The 18,792-nt window shown below is 39.6% G+C and overlaps 1 protein-coding gene across 1 annotated transcript in view; it reads left to right on the top strand.

Moving 5' to 3' along the window:
* PPM1D (protein phosphatase, Mg2+/Mn2+ dependent, 1D) overlaps window positions 1-10,537 on the top strand; it is a 63,912-nt gene extending 53,375 nt beyond the window's left edge. Inside the window, exons 5-6 of the mRNA XM_008579903.1 lie at window positions 1,957-2,199; window positions 8,968-10,537. Of these exons, the coding sequence (XP_008578125.1) occupies window positions 1,957-2,199; window positions 8,968-9,525 (801 nt within the window). The 3' untranslated portion in view covers window positions 9,526-10,537. The remainder of the gene's footprint in view (window positions 1-1,956; window positions 2,200-8,967) is intronic.
* Window positions 10,538-18,792: the final 8,255 nt, after the last annotated feature.

An 18,792-nucleotide genomic window follows, 5' to 3' on the forward strand; every position in this document is an offset into this window, starting at 1 on the left:
GGGAAAAAAAAAAAAAAAAAAAAAAAAAAAAAAAAAAAAAGTATAAAATACTAAAACTGACTCATTGAAGAATAAAAAGCTTGAATCACTTTTAACTGTAAAATCGATTTAATTGGTTTTAAAGTATACATATGAAAACAAATATAGGCAAATTCTAGCAAACACTGAAAGAACAGAAAACCTCCATGGTAAATTTTTTTTTAAAAGAAAGAAAAAAATTCCCATGTTATAAAGCAATTTCAGGAAATATAGATGGAAAGTCTCCCCAAGCTGTAATTTGATTAGTACCTTTGTTTTATGAGACTGGTAAATCTTGACAATAAAATTGGATAGAAAAGGTCGGGGGGAGGAGAACAGTGTTTAAAAAAATCATGACAAAGTGGGATTTATCTTGGGAATGCAAGGATGGCTTAATATTAGGGTGGTAAGCAAAGCTGCTGAGAGAGTTTTTTGCAGTTTGCTGTCCCTGATGTGTTGTGGGAATATTGTGCCCGAGATAAGACAATCCCAAATAAAGATGATACCCTGTTTTCCCAAGGAGAGGATGAAAAAACCCCAGTTCTTTATTCAGTTTGATTATATAAACTTCAGAGATATAGATGACAACCTGATGACTTATAATACAGTATGTATAGTAAATTATAAAAATATTAATGTACTACTTATGGTACTATAATACATTATATAATATACAGTATATACAGTACATTAATATTTTTATAATTGTAGTATAGTCATGCATTGCTTAACTATGGGAATATGTTCTGAGAAAGGTGTCATTAGGCAATTTCTCTTGCACAAACATCTTAGAGTGTATTTATACAAACCTAGATGGTATAGCCTACTACACACTTAGGTTATATGGTATGGTCATTATAATCTTTTGGGACCTCAGTCATATGTGCCATCCATCATTGACCAAAAAGTTGTTATGGAGACTATACGTTAATATATTTTTTATCACATTATATAGAACATTAAAATTTTTTTCATTGTATAGTTTATGATATATTTCTTTTTAAAACATTTCCACTCATATTTTTTTTCTTTTCTTTTTTTTTCTTGTGGCTGGTCCACTCATTTTCATCATTCAGTTATTACTAAAGGTACTTTTAAGACATATAACCCTATTTTTTGGAGTACAACCTTTTCTTTTCTTTATTGGCAGCTGGCCAGTATGGGGATCCAAACCCTTGACCTTGGTGTTACAAGGTCACACTCTAAACAACCAAGCTACCCAGCTGGAGCACAAATTTTCATTTTTATTCTTTGAAAATTGGCAAATTTTGAATTTGTGTATGAAACTGGAAGTTTTATTCCAGGTTACTTTTATTTGCATAACATGAGATTCTTTTTGTTTTGTTCTGCTTTGTTTTACTCTTTCTGTTGGTATATATTTGCCCTCTGTACCATAACCAGTTATTGTGGTACTTTTTTCCTCTTTTGAGTGACATTGACCATGTCTGTATATTTAAGAGCCATTTATATTTCCTTGTCTCTGAATTTTGTTCATATTCTTTGACAATTTTTATGTTAGGTCATTGTCTTTTATTTGCAGAAGCTCTTATTAGGAGGAAATTGGCCCTTTGCAGTGAGTTTTTTCCACCATGCCTTATTTTCTTATTTGTGGATTATGTTCACTTATAATAACTTCATGTTACTTCCATTTTTAGGTAACTTTTATATAACTTCTAATTAAAGTTACAGTGAAGACTTAGTTTTTTGATAAAAATACATGAGTGAAATTTAACCACAGGATAAGAACTTGTTTTATTTTTATTTTTTTAATTTAGAAAAGTACTATTTTTACATAGTTATGGGGACTGTGGTTGTTTGAAAATTTGGGAGCTTTATTTATTTAGGCCACATTGAACACCCCATTTTTAATTTGATACAGATGGAGTTGCAACTAAATCTTAGTTATTACCTTCCTTCTCCTTGTTCTTTTAAATACAGGGTGAGCATGGACAATCTTGTGCTAAAATGCTTGTGAATCGAGCATTAGGCCGCTGGAGGCAGCGTATGCTCCGAGCAGATAACACGAGTGCCATAGTAATCTGCATCTCTCCAGGAGTGGACAATCAGGGAAACTTCACCAACGAAGATGAGCTCTATCTGAACCTGACTGATAGCCCTTCCTATAATAGCCAAGAAAGCTGCGTGATGACTCCTTCCCCATGTTCTACACCACCACTTAAGGTATATAGTTCTGTAATTTTTAAACTATGTTTTAGTAGTCAGAATTTCTTTTTTCTTTTTTTTTTTAAAGATGACCGGTAAGGGGATCTTAACCCTTGACTTGGTGTTGTCAGCACCACGCTCAGCCAGTGAGCGAACCGGCCATCCCTATATGGGATCTGAACCCGGGGCCTTGGTGTTCTCAGCACCACACTCTCCCGAGTGAGCCACGGGCCGGCCCTAGTAGTCAGAATTTCTTTGGTTAGTGTTGCCTGAAAACAATTTTTGGATTTTTTTATATAATGGGATTTTGGATTTGAACTAAATTCAAGAAAGTGATGAATGTTTGTTATGTAACTTATATTCAGAGAGCCATCTTCACATTACTACTAATCTGAATGCCAGCTGTGTGTATAGCACCAAATAGAAAGATGACTGTGGCCCCTGAAGGATATATATATATATATTTTTATTTTTATTTTTATCTTTATTTTTTTGGTGGCTGGCTGGTACGGGGATCTGAACCCTTGAACCTGGTGTTATAACAGTGAAGAGTACTAATGTTTGGAATTTATTGATCCCTTTCTAATACCATGAAAATTTTAAAGCATTGGAAAGTTTGTGAAGCACTTTCATATGTAATATTTCATTTGAACCTCATAACCCAGAAATAGTGCTATATTATTTTATGTTATCAATAATAAGAGTGAGAAGGGCTGGCCGATTAGTTCAGTTGGTTAGAGCACAGAGTTCTAACACCAGGGTCAAAGGTTCGGATCCCCATAATGGTCAGCTGCCAAATAATAATAATAATGAGAGATTAAACAGTCTGAACAAGATCATATAGAATCAAGATTGAACTGGACCTGAGAATATCAGACCTTAGAACTGGTTGTATATTAACATGGATGAGAAACATCATTCATATTTCTTATTGATGTTAATATTGAGTGAATTTAAGATATGCTGTGAAATAGGTAAATTTAAATGGGTACCATATTTCCCTTTTTCTGATGTAGTAAGAACTTAAATACCTAGTTGCATCTTCTTCCTAATTTTTTCTACCAAAAAATAGTAATATCGATAACTACTTTCATATAAAGCATGGCTAACCTGGTCTTCTGAGAATGATTTTTTAGTAGACTGATCATTAAAATGGGAAATACAGTGGAATTTTTTTGTTTGTTTGTTTTGGTTTGGTGTCTGGCTGGTACAGGGATTGAACCCTGGACCTTGGTGTTATCAGCACCAGTGCTGTAACCAAGTGAGCTAACTGGTTAGCCCTGCAGTGGAATTTTGTCAAATATTCGGGCAGTTTTTTTGTGTCAAAGAACTTTAATTTGGGGCATTGTGATCCTATAGTCAATACCTTGAAATTTAAGACTGGCCGGTTAGCTCAGTTGGTTAGATTGCAGCCTTATAACACCAAGGTCATAGGTTAGGATCCCTGTACTGGCCAGCTGCAAAACAAACAAACAAACTTGGAAATTTATTATTATTGCTTGCTTTCTTTACTTAACATATATATGGCAAAAAGAAATGGAATCTTTTCATTTAGAAACTGACAAATTATTTTATACTAATTTTCTTAAAGAAATTTCTTGTCAATGCTTTCTTTTCTTTGAGAACCCTTTAGTGATGATGTAGATTGAAACTCCTTAAGGTCTCTTTATTCTCTTATTAAATCTGTGAAGAAGGTTATTTGCCTATTTCTGAATATTGAATGTATTCATTACTATTATGTTCCCTGACACATTTGAATAACTGACGTTTAGGTAGAATAGAGAAGGAGGCATTAGGGTAGGGGTCAGGGTGAGAGGTATTGTGATAGGAATAGATATAGTAATAGGAATAAATATTCATAATATACATTTTGGGGGGGAGGTGAAGGGCTGCTGGCCAGTATGGGGATCCAAACCCTTGACCTTGATATTCTTAGTATTGACCTCAAAAATTATTGCATGGCTATCCACCAAAACAAACAAAATTTTTGTAATCTGCTGATTGGCATTAGTAAAACTGTACACACAATATATTTTTAAAATTTGAGAAATAATACCAAAGTTAAGATAAGGAGATTTATTTATACACTAACTTTATGTGCAGGCATTATTTGTTAGCCAATAGGACCCACCCAAATATGAAAAAATATTTAGATCAATTCATAATAATTAGTGTTGGGCTAGCTGGTTGGCTCAGTTGGTAATACCAACATCAAGGTTTTTTTTTTGTTTGTTTGTTTGTTTTCTCCTTTTTGTCTTTTTTCGTGGCCGGCAACGGATTGCAACCCTCAGTGTCGCGCCCGCACCGGACCGGGACCGGCAACGGGATCGCACCCCTCGGCGTTGCCCCCGCACCTCACTCAGCCAGTGAGCGGCCGGTCTGTATGTGGGATCCGAACCCTCGGCGGGAGCGCCACCGCACTTCCCAAGCGGCGCACTATAGCAGTGCGCCACCGGGCCGGCCCCCCAACATCAAGGGTTTTAATCCCCTTACTGGCCAGCCACCAAAAAAAAAAAAAAAAAAGAAAAAAGAAAAGAAAACAACAACGGAATAATTAGTATTGTTGACTCTGATCTAATAAGTAACAAAAGCAAATTCCTGTCCAAGAAATTGTTTCATGTTTTTTTTTTTTTTTTTAACCTTAACTGACTTAAAGGTGGGTACTCACAAGTATCTCTGATTTATTTCATCTTTATAGTTATCTCATGTTTAACGACATCTAGATAAGTATAATGACAATTTGGTTAATTTTGAATGTTTTACAAGCCAAGAGCTATAGGAAGAAGGAATGAGGGAAGAGAGGAAAGAGTTTCAGAAAATTAAAACTTAGTTTCAGTTATGTTGTAGGCTCAATTTGTAATTAGTTGTTTATATTGGATTATAAGATAGATGAAAGAAGAAAGTTGATCTCTGAAGCAGTGAAATTTTAGTATGTATTTTTAGAGGTGATCTCTCAGTATTACAACAAATGTTTTATGAATATGTGAGAAGGCTTAGCAATAATACACGTTTAGGGGCCGGCCCGTGGCTCACTTGGGAGAGTGTGGTGCTGATAACACCAAGGCCACGGGTTCAGATCCCTATATAGGGAATGGCCGGTTAGCTCACTTGGGAGAGCGTGGTGCTGACAACACCAAGTCAAGGGTTAAGATCCCCTTACTGGTCATCTTAAGAAAAAATAATAATAATAGTACACGTTTATCTGGGATGAGTCCAAGAAGTCTAAGTAGTTGACTGTACTAACATATACAATGTATTCCCACAGAATGTCAACAAAAAAAGAAGGAAAAGGAAAAGTTCAAAGAGGCAGTGGGGGGAAAAAAGCCAGCGCACTGAAGTGTCAAAATAATCTGTGAATTTAAAAAGACATAGCAAAACAGAAATTATAATAAATTGTGTTAACTCTGAAATTGTCCTATTGTTTTTCTTTTATAAAGGAATTCCATCTAATGTCTAACCTTGTTATTCATGCTAGAGCAATATGTTCTATTGTAGTAAATGTCTTGATAGGTACCTTTTTTTTTTTTTTGTCTTTTGTCTTTTTCCGTGTCCGGCAACGGATCGCAACCCTCAGTGTCGCCCCCGTACCGGACTGGGGACCGGCAACGGGACCGCAACCCCCGGCGCTGCCCCCGCGCCCCACTCAGCCAGTGAGCGGGAACTGGTCTGTATGTGGGATCCGAACCCTCGGGCGGGAGCGCCGCCGCGCTTCCCAAGCGGCGCACTATCCAGTGCGCCACCGGGCCGGCCCCGATAGGTACCTTTTTTGTTGTGCCCAAAGTAGTGATGTGATTATTTGGCAGTGGGAATCCTTCTGCTACAGAATTTACTTGCTGGCTGGTCTTGTTACACATTTTTTTTCTGTGTTAAAGCAGCACAGAAAATCTTGGTCAATGATTATTTATTACTTTTATTACTTCTTTTTCTTCTTTTCTTTTTTCTTTTTTTGGTGGCTGGTTGGCACAGGGATCTGAACCTGTGACCGTGGTGTTATAAGGCTGTACTCTAACCAGCTGAGCTAACCAGCCAGCCCCTATTACTTATTTTTCTGTAATCTGCCAGAGCATTCTTGTGACTAGGCTAAACATTTGAATCAACCTAATGCAGGGGGATAAATTCACATGCAGCTTTCATTGTTGATACTGGAAGCCATATGTAAATATCCTAGAAAAGAGACTATTCTGTTACTCTTATCTCAACACTATTAACTTGAATTAAGATTGCTGCCCAACATGTAGTCAGTGTTCAAACAGACAAGAACAATCAGGCTTTCAATAAACCGTGCAGTGTATAATAAATAAATGGATCAATGGCTCCAGAAAGAAAGTATAGTTTTAATAAAAAAGAGAAGTAGTGTATTTGGGGCAGTACCAAATTAGGAACTAGGATTTCTGTGTCCTTTTATCATATCCAGTCTCCATTGGACCTTCTTTTTTCAGTAAAGCATGTTCATGTGTATGGTTAAGTTGAAATACTTTTAGAAACAAGATTTTGGATGCTTTCAACTTCCTTTTAATTCTAGACACATTAAACATTTTTATTGTAAATATACTTTTATACAGCAGTTTTAGAAAGGTGTTTATTCATATTCATTTACCAGTCTACAGAAGAATATTTTGATGAATTTGATTGAGTCCACTTGAGGGAAATGTTACATACTTGGGGGAGAGATAATATTTATACTTTAACTCTGTCCTTGAGAAACTATTAAGACAATGCTTTTATAAAATATTACTTTGAAAGGTTTGAGTTTGGTAGGAAGAATGTTCTTTCCTGTCTGGAGATGGGAGGATATTCTGAGTATATGTAGATCTAGAGCATTACACTTAAAGTAGTAGTACACATCTGAATGACCTGTGAAGCTTTTAAAAACCATACCTAAAGTTCCTGTTGATTTTTTTTTTTTTTTTTTTTTTTGTCTTTTTTGTCTTTTTTCCGTGTCCGGCAACGGATCGCAACCCTCAGTGTTGCCCCCGTACCGGACCGGGGACCGGCAACGGGATCGCAAGCCTCGGTGTTGCTCCCGCGCCTCGCTCAGCCAGTGAGCGGGAGCCGGTCTGTATGTGGGATCCGAACCCTCGGACGGGAGCGCCGCCGCGCTTCCCAAGCGGCGCACTATCCAGTGCGCCACCGGGCCGGCCCCCTGTTGATTCTGATTTGTTTTATTTATTTAGGGTTTCCCTAGCCATTCTCAGTAGGGTCTCATATGTTCTTTTCTCAAATCACAGAACAGCATCTAATGTTTGTGGGATGGGTGCAAAGCAACATTGATTTGAGTTTTTATTATGACATAGTTGCTTTAAATTGTACTCCACATTTCCCACACTACTAAGTATTCAGAAATTTGATTTTAGGAAGTAGGAAATAAACAAAAAAACCACACAAATTTGTCACTTATCCTAGTGAGACCCACCCATCCCACCAACGATTAAGCTAACTGGTTTATGTCAAAAGACCATTCTGGGGCCGGCCTGGTGGCGCACTCGGTAGAGTGTGGCTCTTGGGAGCGGGGCGGCGCTTGGGAGTGGGGTGGCGCTCCCGCCGAAGGTTCGGATCCCATATAGAGACCGGTCCGCTCACTGGTTGAGCGCGGTGCGGGCGCGACACCGAGGGTTGTGATCCTGTTGCCGGTCATGAAAAAAGACAAAAAGGACAAAAAAAAAAAAAGACCATTCTGGCTCTAAAATTATTTTCTTTGTAATATTTGAAGAGAATCAGAATATACATGAACCTGTAAATCTTAATGTCTTTGAATAGAAACCTGCTCTTTTTCATCCGGTCATCCTGTGTGTGAAATTGAAAATTTATTTACATAGGTTGACATTTGTTTGAATTACCAGAAAATTAGGATGTTGTTAATGGCTTCTCAAAAGAAATTTTTTTTAAAAATTAGGATTTTGTTAATGGCTTCTCAAAAAAAATTTTTTTTTTTTTTTTCCTTGCAGCTGGCCAGTATGGGAATCCAAACCCTTGACTTTAGTGTTATAATACTGTGCTCTAATCGACTGAGCTAACCGGCCAGCCCTCAAAGCAATTTTTTGATGGTCCCTGTGGAAAAACATAAGGCATTTGTGTAAAATAATTAGACCATTTCATCAGGATTATGTTATTGCTACACATAAAAGTAAACAGAAAACGTGGTACTTTTGATCTTCATGTTTGGGTACTGAATGAATGGGCTAGGATAATGGAAGAGTAAATGTGTGCCTGTGGTTATTTGTAGGTTCTGTTTCGAAATCTTGTTTCTTAAGATTCTTATTTTTGGTTATCTGCTAGAGAACAGAAAATACTTGTGATCACATGAATTTTAATCTACTTTAGATAGATTATTTTGTTTCATTTATTACCCTGAACGCAGGATTCAACGTCACTGTCAACCTTTATTTTGCCATCTTCTCATCCAGCTTCCTTCCATAGAGCCTTGCACACAGTTCAATTAAATATATAGTGAATGATATCAATTTAAAAAAATATGTATAGGGCCGAGCCCTTGGCGCACTCGGGAGAGTGCGGCTGCGGCGCTGGGAGCGCAGCAGTGCTTCCGCTGCGGGTTAGGATCCTATATAGGGATGACCGGTGCGCTCACAGCACTCACTGGCTGAGCGTGGTGTGGCCGGTCTCAAAAAAAAAGACAAAAAAAAAAAGTATATATAGTGAATGATTGAGTGAATGCATATCATGTTTTTGTCATCTTAATAACTTCATAAGGAGCCTCATATCACGTCATGGATTTGTTGAGTTCTAGGATAAATTATTTCTTATTTGTTCTACCTTCTTGTTTTTCAGTCACTGGAAGAGGATCCATGGCCAAGGCTCAACTCTAAAGACCATTTACCTGCCTTTGTTCGCAGTAATGCCTTCTCAGAGAATTTTTTAGAGGTCCCAGCTGAGATAGCTCGAGGGAGTGTCCAGGCTGTAGTCATACCCTCAAAAGATCCAGAGCCACTTGAAGAAAATTGCGCTAAAGCCCTGACTTTAAGGATACATGATTCTTTGAATAATAGCCTGTCAATTGGCCTTGTGCCTACCAATTCAACAAACACCATCATGGACCAAAAAAATTTAAAGATGTCAACCTCTGGTCAAATAAAAGCCCAAGAAGTTGAGAGAACGCCTCCAGCAAACTTTAAAAGGACATTAGAGGAATCCAACTCTGGCCCCCTTATGAAGAAGCATAGACGAAATTGCTTAAGTCGAAGTAATGGTGCTCAGCCTGCAAGCCTGCCCACAACCTCACAGCGAAAGAACTCTGTTAAACTTACCATGCGACGCAGACTTAGGGGCCAGAAGAAAATTGGAAATCCTTTACTACATCAGCACAGGAAAACTGTTTGTGTTTGCTAAAATATATCTGGGAAATGGGGTTTTTCCAAACTTAGGATAAAGAGGGCTTTTAAAATTTGGTGCCGAAGTTGAACTTTTTTTAAGGAGACAAAAAGAGGATACAGTTTGACTTTTGGAATTCATGTTTTATCCTGGCCTTTTACTTTCTTGTATTATAAATGTGAATTTTGTAGATGTTAGGGTATAAGTTGCTGTAAAATGTGTGTAAATTTGTATCCTTTACACAAACTCAGTCTCTTATACACAGTAATTGTGACAACAGGGCTAAATGTTTAAAAAAAATCAAAAGAATTTATTAGGTTTTAGAAATATGTTTGAACATTTTAAAATGCTTATTAAAAAATTTGTATGAGCCACGTGATGAAAACTACACAACTTTTTAAAGTAAATTATTAAGCAGACTGGAAAAGTGATGTATTTTCATAGTGACCTGTGTTCCATTTAATGTTTCTTAGAGACTAGTGTCTTTTAAAAATTATTTTTATTTCTAATTTCATAATTCAGAAATAAATTTTTCATAGAAGAAAGGTTGAGCCATGCTAAAGTAGCTGGATGTTAGTCTTCTTGTCCCAGTTAAAATACTATGCAGTATCTCTTACTTCAGGAGCATTTTTCTAAAACTTTATTCCAGAATACTCACTGAATCTTTGGCATAGAAGGAGGTACATGTGCCTAAAACAATGCCCTTTCCAGTCATCCCAGACCAATGGCATTATTAGGTTTTAAAGTAGTTACCCCTTCTAGTGTTTGCTTAAACTATGTGAAGTTTTTCTTGCTGTTTCAGTAATGGATGGTGCTGCTAATTCCCAACATTTCTTAAATTATTTTATATCATACAGTTTTCATTGATTATATGGGTATATGTTCGTTCATCTAATAAATCAGTGAACTGTTCCTCATGTTACTGGATTTTTGTTCTAAGTTGTTTGAGTGGTATATACTTATATTATTAACATTCTATTGTGCCATGATTGTGCTTTAGAGTAACAACAAAATACATATATAATGTTCATTTTTGCACTCTGAATTTTTTTTGTGTGTGGCTGGTTATGGTGAAATTGTTATTTTAATATAGAATATTAAATTCTATAAAATATTAAATAGAATTATTAAAATAAAAATATATAATACATTATAAAAATAATATAAATATTAAATTAATATATATAATTTTATAATAATATAGAATATTAATAAAAATATTAATATAATTATTAAATTCCATACTAAGTGCCCCATTAAATTCTATCTAAATGCCCCATTCTAGAATCTCAGTAAAGCCAATTGAGATCCTGGTGAGAGTGACAGGAGAAGAAAAAATGAATAAATAATCTTCTAAAGAATAGGACTGGTCAGTTGATTAGAGTGTGGTGGTATTACACCAAAGTCAAGGGTTCAGACCTTTGTAACCAGCTAGCTGCCTAAAACAAATTAATTAAAAAAAATTAAAAAGCCAACTGAGATCTTTAAATTTGTTGTAAGCTTGTCTTTTGTCACTACAAAAGTGAAAGAAAGTGAGCCGAGATGCCGAGTACTGGTCAAGCTTTATTAAAGGAAAAGAATCTGACAGGCTGTGCTCAAAGTGGAGGGCAGCTTGGGGCTGCCCTCAAAATGGAGGACAGCACTAGGCCTGGGGGTGGGAGAGCTTAAATAGACTGTAGGGCACCAAGGGCTGGCTGAAAGCAATAAAGGAGGGGCAGTGTGAGGGAGGGGCATTGCACCCATGCAGAAGCAAAAGAGCTTCTATTTAGCAGAAGTCATGAGGCTTCTTGTAAAGGGAAGGGGAGAGGGGTTGGGGGCCATTTTGTCCTTGGCCTTGCCAAAATTGCCTCTGGTCACGTCCAAGATGGCACTGGTCATGTCCAAGATCCATCAAAAAGGTAATGTTCAAAAATTTCAACCTGGGCCGAGCTGTGGCGCATTCAGGAGAGTGCGGTGCAGGGAGCACAGCAGCGCTCCCGCCGCGGGTTCGGATCCTATATAGGGATGACCGGTGGCTGAGCGCCGGTGCGGTCGGTCTCAAAAAGGACAAAAAAAAAAATTTCAACCTAATGAATGCTTCAAAGAAAGGCTATATATAGGCCGGCCCGTGGCTCACTTGGTAGAGTGCGGTGCTGATAACACCAAGGCCATGGGTTCGGATCCTATATAGGGATGGCCGGTTTGCTCGCTGGCTGAGCGTGGTGCTGACAACACCAAGTCAAGGGTTAAGATCCCCTTACCGGTCATCTTTAAAAAAAAAAAAAAAAAAAGAAAGGCTATATAGTAAGGAATTAATGTATTTTTACCTCACAATTGGAAGATTTTAGAGAAATGTGGTTTTTTTTTTTTTTCCTTTTTTGTCTTTTTTACTGACTGGTAACGGGATCGCAACCCTCGGTGTCGCGCCCGTACCGGGGACCGGCAACGGGATCACAAACCTCAGTGTTGCACCTGCACCGCACTCAGCCAGTGAGCGGGAACCGGTCTCCACATAGGATCCGAACCCTCGGCGGAAGCGCCACTGCGCTCCTAAGCGGCGCACTCTCCAGTGCGCCACCGGGCCGGCCCGAAATGTGGTTTTTTTTTTTTTTAAAAGATGACCGGTAAGGGGATCTTAACCCTCGACTTGGTGTTGTCAGCACCACGCTCACCCAGTGAGCAAACCGGCCATCCCTATATGGGATCTGAACCCGTGGCCTTGGTTTTATCAGCACTGCACTCTCCCGAGTGAGCCACAAGCCGGCCCCGAAATGTGTTTTTTTTTTTTTAAAGACCTATTTTTCCTTTTACTTCACTGAAAATTAAAATATTAATATTCAACATGGTTGTGTGTGAAAACATTAATTTACCACTGCTGAAATCATGTGATTATTATCCAGGTGTTTTTTTGTTTTTTTTTTTAAAGATGACCGGTAAGGGGATCTTAACCCTTGACTTGGTGTTGTCAGCACCACGCTCACCCAGTGAGCAAACCGGCCATCCCTATATGGGATCCGAACCCATGGCCTTGGTGTTATCAGCACCACACTCTACTGAGTGAGCCACGGGCCGGCCCATTTTTTTTTTTTTTTCCCCTGACTGGTAAGGGGATCGTAACCCTCAGCATGGTATGGTCTGCACCACGCTCAGCCAGTGAGTGCACCGGCCATCCCTATACAGGATCCAAACCTGTAGCCTTGGCGCTACCAGCACCGTGCTCTCCCGAGTAAGCCACAGGCCGGACCTGCTTTAGATTTTTTTTTTTTTTTTTTTGTCCTTTTTTGAGACCGGCCGCACTGCGCTCAGCCAGTGAGCGCTGTGAGCACACCGGCCATCCCTATATAGGATCCGAGCACACCGGCCATCCCTATATAGGATCCGAACCCGTGGCAGGAGCGCTGCTGTGCTCCCAGCGCCGCACTCTCCTGAGTGCGCCACGGGCTCGGCCCTTATCCAGGTGTTTTTGGTGGTGAGGCAATGACATGCTTAAGGCTAAAACCCGAATCTTAATCATAACAAACAAAAACACCCCAAAGTACACACTAACCTTGAAACTTGTTTTGTATATGGATAGTTATGCAAAAGCCCCTGATTCTTCTCTTGGGCTTTTGTTTTTTGATCTCCAGGATTATAGGAGAGGCAATTTTAGTCATTAGTAATTTATCATGATGGGCCGTGGTAGCAATTGGAAGAACAAAGAACACTAGCTTGATGTTGCTGGACAAGTTAGCTCAGTTGATTACAGCGAGGTGTTGCTGTTATAACACCAAGGTCAAGGGATTGGATCCCTGACTGGACAGCCCCTCCCCGTCCCTGCCCCCTCCAAAAGCATATGAGGCTATTCTTTCTACAATTTACAAAGCATGAAACCAATGCACAGAAATATATTCCCACTAAAAAATGTATAACTGTTAGAGTTCATCCTATTTGTAAATGGCACCAGAGGTGAATCATCCTTGATTCAAGAATCAAGACAAGAATCATCTTTGATTCTTTCCCTCCCACATCAACCCCATTACCAAGTTCAATTCTGCCCAGTACACTCTGAAATCAACTACTTTTCATCATCTTTACTTTAATTCTAGGTCTAGTTCTAGACTTAATCTCCCACCTGGTCTTCTGAAACAGTGTCTCTATTTAACCTGCTGCTTCCACTCTTGTCCCCTCCTCCACAACAGTTTATTCTCTCCGTATAGTAGACAGGATCTTTAAAAAAATGTACATAGGGCTGGCCAGTTAGCCCAATTGGTTAGAGTGCAGTGTTAAAACACCAAGGTCAGGGCCGGCCCGTGGCTCACTTGGGAGAGTGAGGTGCTGATAACACCAAGGACACAGGTTCCTATCCTATATAGGGATGGCCAGTTAGCTCACTGGCTGAGCGTAGTGCTGACAACACCAAGTCAAGGGTTAAGATCCCCTTACCGGTCATCTTTAAAAAAAAACCAAAACACCAAGATCAAGGGTTCAAACCCCTACACCAGCCAGCCGCCAAAAAAAAAAATGTAAATATGATGACACATCCTAGCTGAAATTCCTCTAATAGATTCCCACCCTAGAATAAAATTAAAGCTCCATGTAATTTTATATAAGACCATACTTCATCTGGCCACTGCTTACCTTTCCTGTTACCTGCAGACCAGGCTTGGCTTGCCCTCTCACACTAAAATGACTCAAAGGTCCAAAAGTGAGAAGACTTATTCAGATAACCATTATTCAACTGTCTAAACAAGCAAATAAAGAGAAAAGAGGAAGAGTAGGGGTCCACTTTATAAATCAGAGAAACAAAGCATAGCTAGGAATCCTCCAGGGTGCACCTATATAGTAGCGGATGCAATCCGACCAAATAGCAGGAGAGGGCTCAGAAAATCAGAGAAAGGTAAAGAGAATTCTAGTGGCTTCAGGACTTACAGTCACTGTGTGGTGTGGGAATGAATCTCCACTACTCTCATGAATCCCCTGTCAGGAAGAACCTGCTCAAGCAAGATCTTCACAGGGGAGGACTGGCCTTCCCAACTCTGCTAGTTACCTGTCAGGGCAAGCCGCTGCGGCCAGAGGGAGCATGCTTCTCATAGGTTTAGCGGAGTTCAAGCTGTAGTTGTCTGACAGTCACTTTAAAGAGGAAGAAAAGGGAAAGAAAAAGGGAGAGTAAAAGAGAATAAGATATTGTCAGAATTTAAGCCATGGGGCTCCAGGAGAGACTAACCAGCAGCAGAGACATGGGAGCAAGATAGTCCCAGTGCCACTTGCCTCTTACAGATGGGGTCTTCTCTGGTGCCTGAGGCTTTCCAATTTTTGCTGGTGCAGATATTAGAACAGCTTGTGTGCTACATGGGGAAAATTCCAGGGCCATCCCTGGCACCCAGAGTGACCTTATCTCCTGGCTCAGCTTCAAAAAAATGTTACCAAATTAGGCTCCTGGGTCCCAAAGTCATAGAAGTGAACAATGCACCCAACAGTAAAGCAAGCGACACTTTATTAAAAGAGGAGATAGACTTATCCATAAGGGGGATAGCTATAGTAAAGTTAGCCCCCCAAGGGGAGCTGTCAGGGTCTTTTATAGGGAAAAGAGTTAAGGGTGCAGGCCAGCATCACTGGAGGTGGTCCATTCCATTCTTCCTGGTTGTGTCATGGCCACATGCTCAGGGCTTTGGTCCTTGTGCCTGCTCAGTAGGTCCAAGATGGTGGTGTTCATTATCGTCACCCTAGGAGGGTCATTGAAGCAATCACCTTGAAGTTTTTTGCACATGTGGAATTCCTAAAGGGGTCATAAGGTATATCTGTAAGTTAATTTTTACAGTTACAGTAAATAAGCCTTGAGGAGGGGATTTGCAAATCAGCGAATCTCTGTTCCCCTCTTATCTCAGTTTATTTTTCAGGGTGGGCCATGGGGTAATCATGTGCCCTGTGGGGGTGGGTCTCATGACTAAGGAGTGGGAAAGTAACAAAATGTCTTCTGCAGGGAAAATGGATTCACTTTTGTTCACAGGCCTAGCCTTACTGTGTCTCTTAACCACTTTGTAATCACTCTCAACTTAGTTCACTTTGCTTAACCTGTATTGGTTTTCTTATTTTCCCTCAAAATTCATTCCCTTTTATTTATTTATTTTTTTAAAAGATGACCGTTAAGGGGATCTTAACCCTTGACTTGGTGTTGTCAGCACCACACTCAGCCAGTGAGCGAACCGGCCATCCCTATATGGGATCCGAACCCGGGGCCTTGGTGTTATCAGGACTGCACTCTCCCGAGTGAGCCACAGGCCGGCCCGAAATTCAAAAGGACTTTATACTTGTTCCTTTTGTGTGGACTGCTTTTCCCTCAGTGGCTTTCCCACTTCATTGAGGTTTAAGTTCAAATGTCATCTCCTGAGAGGCCTTCTCTGATCACACTATCTAAAATAAGCCATCTCCCACCTCTATTTATCTGGTTTCGTTTTCTTCATAGCATTTTACACTACTTAAATTTCTCTGTTGCTGTGTTTATTTATGTCTTCCCACCAGAATGTAAATTCTCTGGCTAAGGACATCTACATTGATTTGTTGATTTGTTCACTACCATATTCCCAAAGGCTGGCAGGTTAGCTCAGTTGATTAAAGCATGGTGTTGGTAACCCCAAGGTAAAGGGTTCAGATCCCCATACTGGTCAGCTGCCAAAAACAAAACAAAACAAAAACCTATATCCCCAGAACCTAGAAAATGCCTGACACTTAATAGGTACTCTAATATTTGTTGAATGAATAAATGAACCGTGTACAAGTGTATCCTTTATCATCTTTTGTTTGCTTGATTTTTCCATACTTTTGTAGAGTCAAAGAGTTACAGAATTTAATATTGCATATAAAACAGCTATTTATGTATTTGTTCATCATAATTTCAGCTTAATTTTATTTCTTATAAGTGGGCACAGCATGGGAAATGTTAAAGAAAATAAAAAAGAAACAAAACAAAACCAAAAAGAACCAGTTTCGGGGCCGGCCTGTGGCTCACTTGCGAGAGTGCGGTGCTGATAACACCAAGGCCACGGGTTTGGATCCCACATAGGGATGGCTGGTTAGCTCACTGGGTGAGCGTGGTGCTGACAACACCAAGTCAAGGGTTAAGATCCCCTTACCGGTCATCTTTAAAAAAAAAACAAAAAACAAAAAGAACCAGTTTCTTCATAAGCCTGAGACAGGTGAGTACCCACAGCAGGGCAGGTGCCTTGGTCTCTTTTCCACTGTCTTGTTCCTCTGCTTTTCCTTATTTAAGGTAAAACACCTATTTAAATTGAAAAACTTTATACAAATACTGTTTATCACATTTATTATCATATTTGTGATTAATCCCATTTATGATTATTACCTATTGGTCTCCTTGGATTTCCCCTTGATTATTGCTCTGGATCCTGGATAACATAAGAATAATAATTATTTAATTCAAATAAGTCTGAATTTTTATTTTATTTTTTATTATTTATTTCCAGGTTTGAATTTTTATTTTATTTTTTATTTTTTGTCTTTTTTCGTGTCCGGCAACAGATCGCAACCCTCAGTGTCGCGCCCGTACCGGACCGGGACCGGCAACGGGATCGCAACCCTCGGTGCTGCGTCCGCACCTCGCTCAGCCAGTGAGCAGGAACCGGTCTGTATGTGGATCCGAACCCTTGGAGGGAGAATTTTTAAATACCTGTTGTGTGTTCAGGGCTGTTAGGAGTTGAGGGGGATTCAACAATGTAAGGGGCTGTCTGGTTAGCTCAGTTGGCTAGAGTTAGATGTTGTAACACCAAGGTCAAGGGTTTGGATTCCAGTATAGGCCAACTGCCAAGAAAAAAAAAAAAAAAAAAAAAAACAATGTAAAAGCCTAGTCCAGTTTTCTATAATGTAGTGGTCATCACATTTGCCTCACAATGTAAAAGCCTTAGTATCTTAGTCTACTAATGCGTAGAAGAAGTTTAACTTTCTAGGTGGAGAAAATGAGATATGCACAAGAGAAACACCCAAAATACATTTCAAAGAAAATGAAGAAGTAAGCCAGTGATAGCAGTAGGAACAGAAGGAATTCAGAATATTTGAAAGATTCCGTCTTTATGGGTTTAATGTAGGAAGCAAATCTTAAAAGGCCCATCATGCTGGGAATTTGTTGAGTGGAAGATGAACATTAAAAATCTTTTTCAGGGGCCGGCCTGTGGCTCACTCGGTAGAGCGCGGTGCTGATAACACCAAGGCCACGGGTTCGGATCCCATATAGGGATGGCCGGTTCGCTCACTGGCTGAGCGTGGTGCTGACAACACCAAGTCGAGGGTTAAGATCCCCTTACCGGTCATCTTTAAAAAAAAAAAAAAAAAAAAAATCTTTTTCAGGGCCGGCCCGTGGCTCACTCGGTAGAGTGCGGTGCTGATAACACCAAGGCCGCGGGTTCGGATCCTATATAGTGATGGCCGGTTTGCTCACTGGCTGAGCGTGGTGCTGCCAACACCAAGCCAAGGGTTGAGATCCCCTTACCGGTCATCTTTTGAAAAAAAAAAATCTTTTTCAGCCAACGTTCAAACATTGCATTGAAAAATGGCACACTTTGAGAGTTCTGTTTATTGACACTAATTGAGCATCCAGAGTAAATGATTGGCTTCCTGGATACAATTATTTCTGTACTTTTATCTACCATCTCTTTATCTATACCTATATCTATCTCCAGCCTCTGATTAACTGTATTTTTGTACCGGCCAGACGTCAAAAACAAAACAAACAAAAATAATAAAATTTTACTTCTGTATCAGTCAATTTTTTACAAGTTCCATACCTATTAATAAGCTGTATCCTCATGAAACTGTCTTTAGCATTAAATTTGATAATACATATTAAGTATTGTATATGAAGTATATGAAGGACTATGCTGAGCGTTCAATAAGTTCATAAATATTCTTCTTCTTTTTTTTTTTTTAAAGATGACCGGTAAGGGGATCTCAACCCTTGGCTTGGTGTTGTCAGCACCAGGCTCAGCCAGTGAGCAAACTGGCCATCCCTATACAGGATGAGAACCCATGGCCTTGGTGTTATCAGCACCGCACTCTCCCGAGTGAGCCACGGGCCGGCCTCATAAATATTATTCTTATAAAAGAAATGTAACTGATGAAATGACAAAGGCGAGATCTCCCCAAAGACATGGGAGATAGAAACTTAGGTAAGGTAGGAATCAGGTGTGTTCTACAAACCTAGCTCAAATTGACAAGATTCCCTACCTCAGCCAGCCTAGGCTCCCGGAAGGTAAACACATTGCGAAGGGCGGGACAGAAGGCGGGCTCGGGATGGCTGAGTGGCCAGCTAAAAGTGAT

This window comes from Galeopterus variegatus, unplaced genomic scaffold (assembly GCF_000696425.1).
Source record: "Galeopterus variegatus unplaced genomic scaffold, G_variegatus-3.0.2 Scaffold1977, whole genome shotgun sequence".
NCBI lineage: Eukaryota > Metazoa > Chordata > Mammalia > Dermoptera > Cynocephalidae > Galeopterus > Galeopterus variegatus.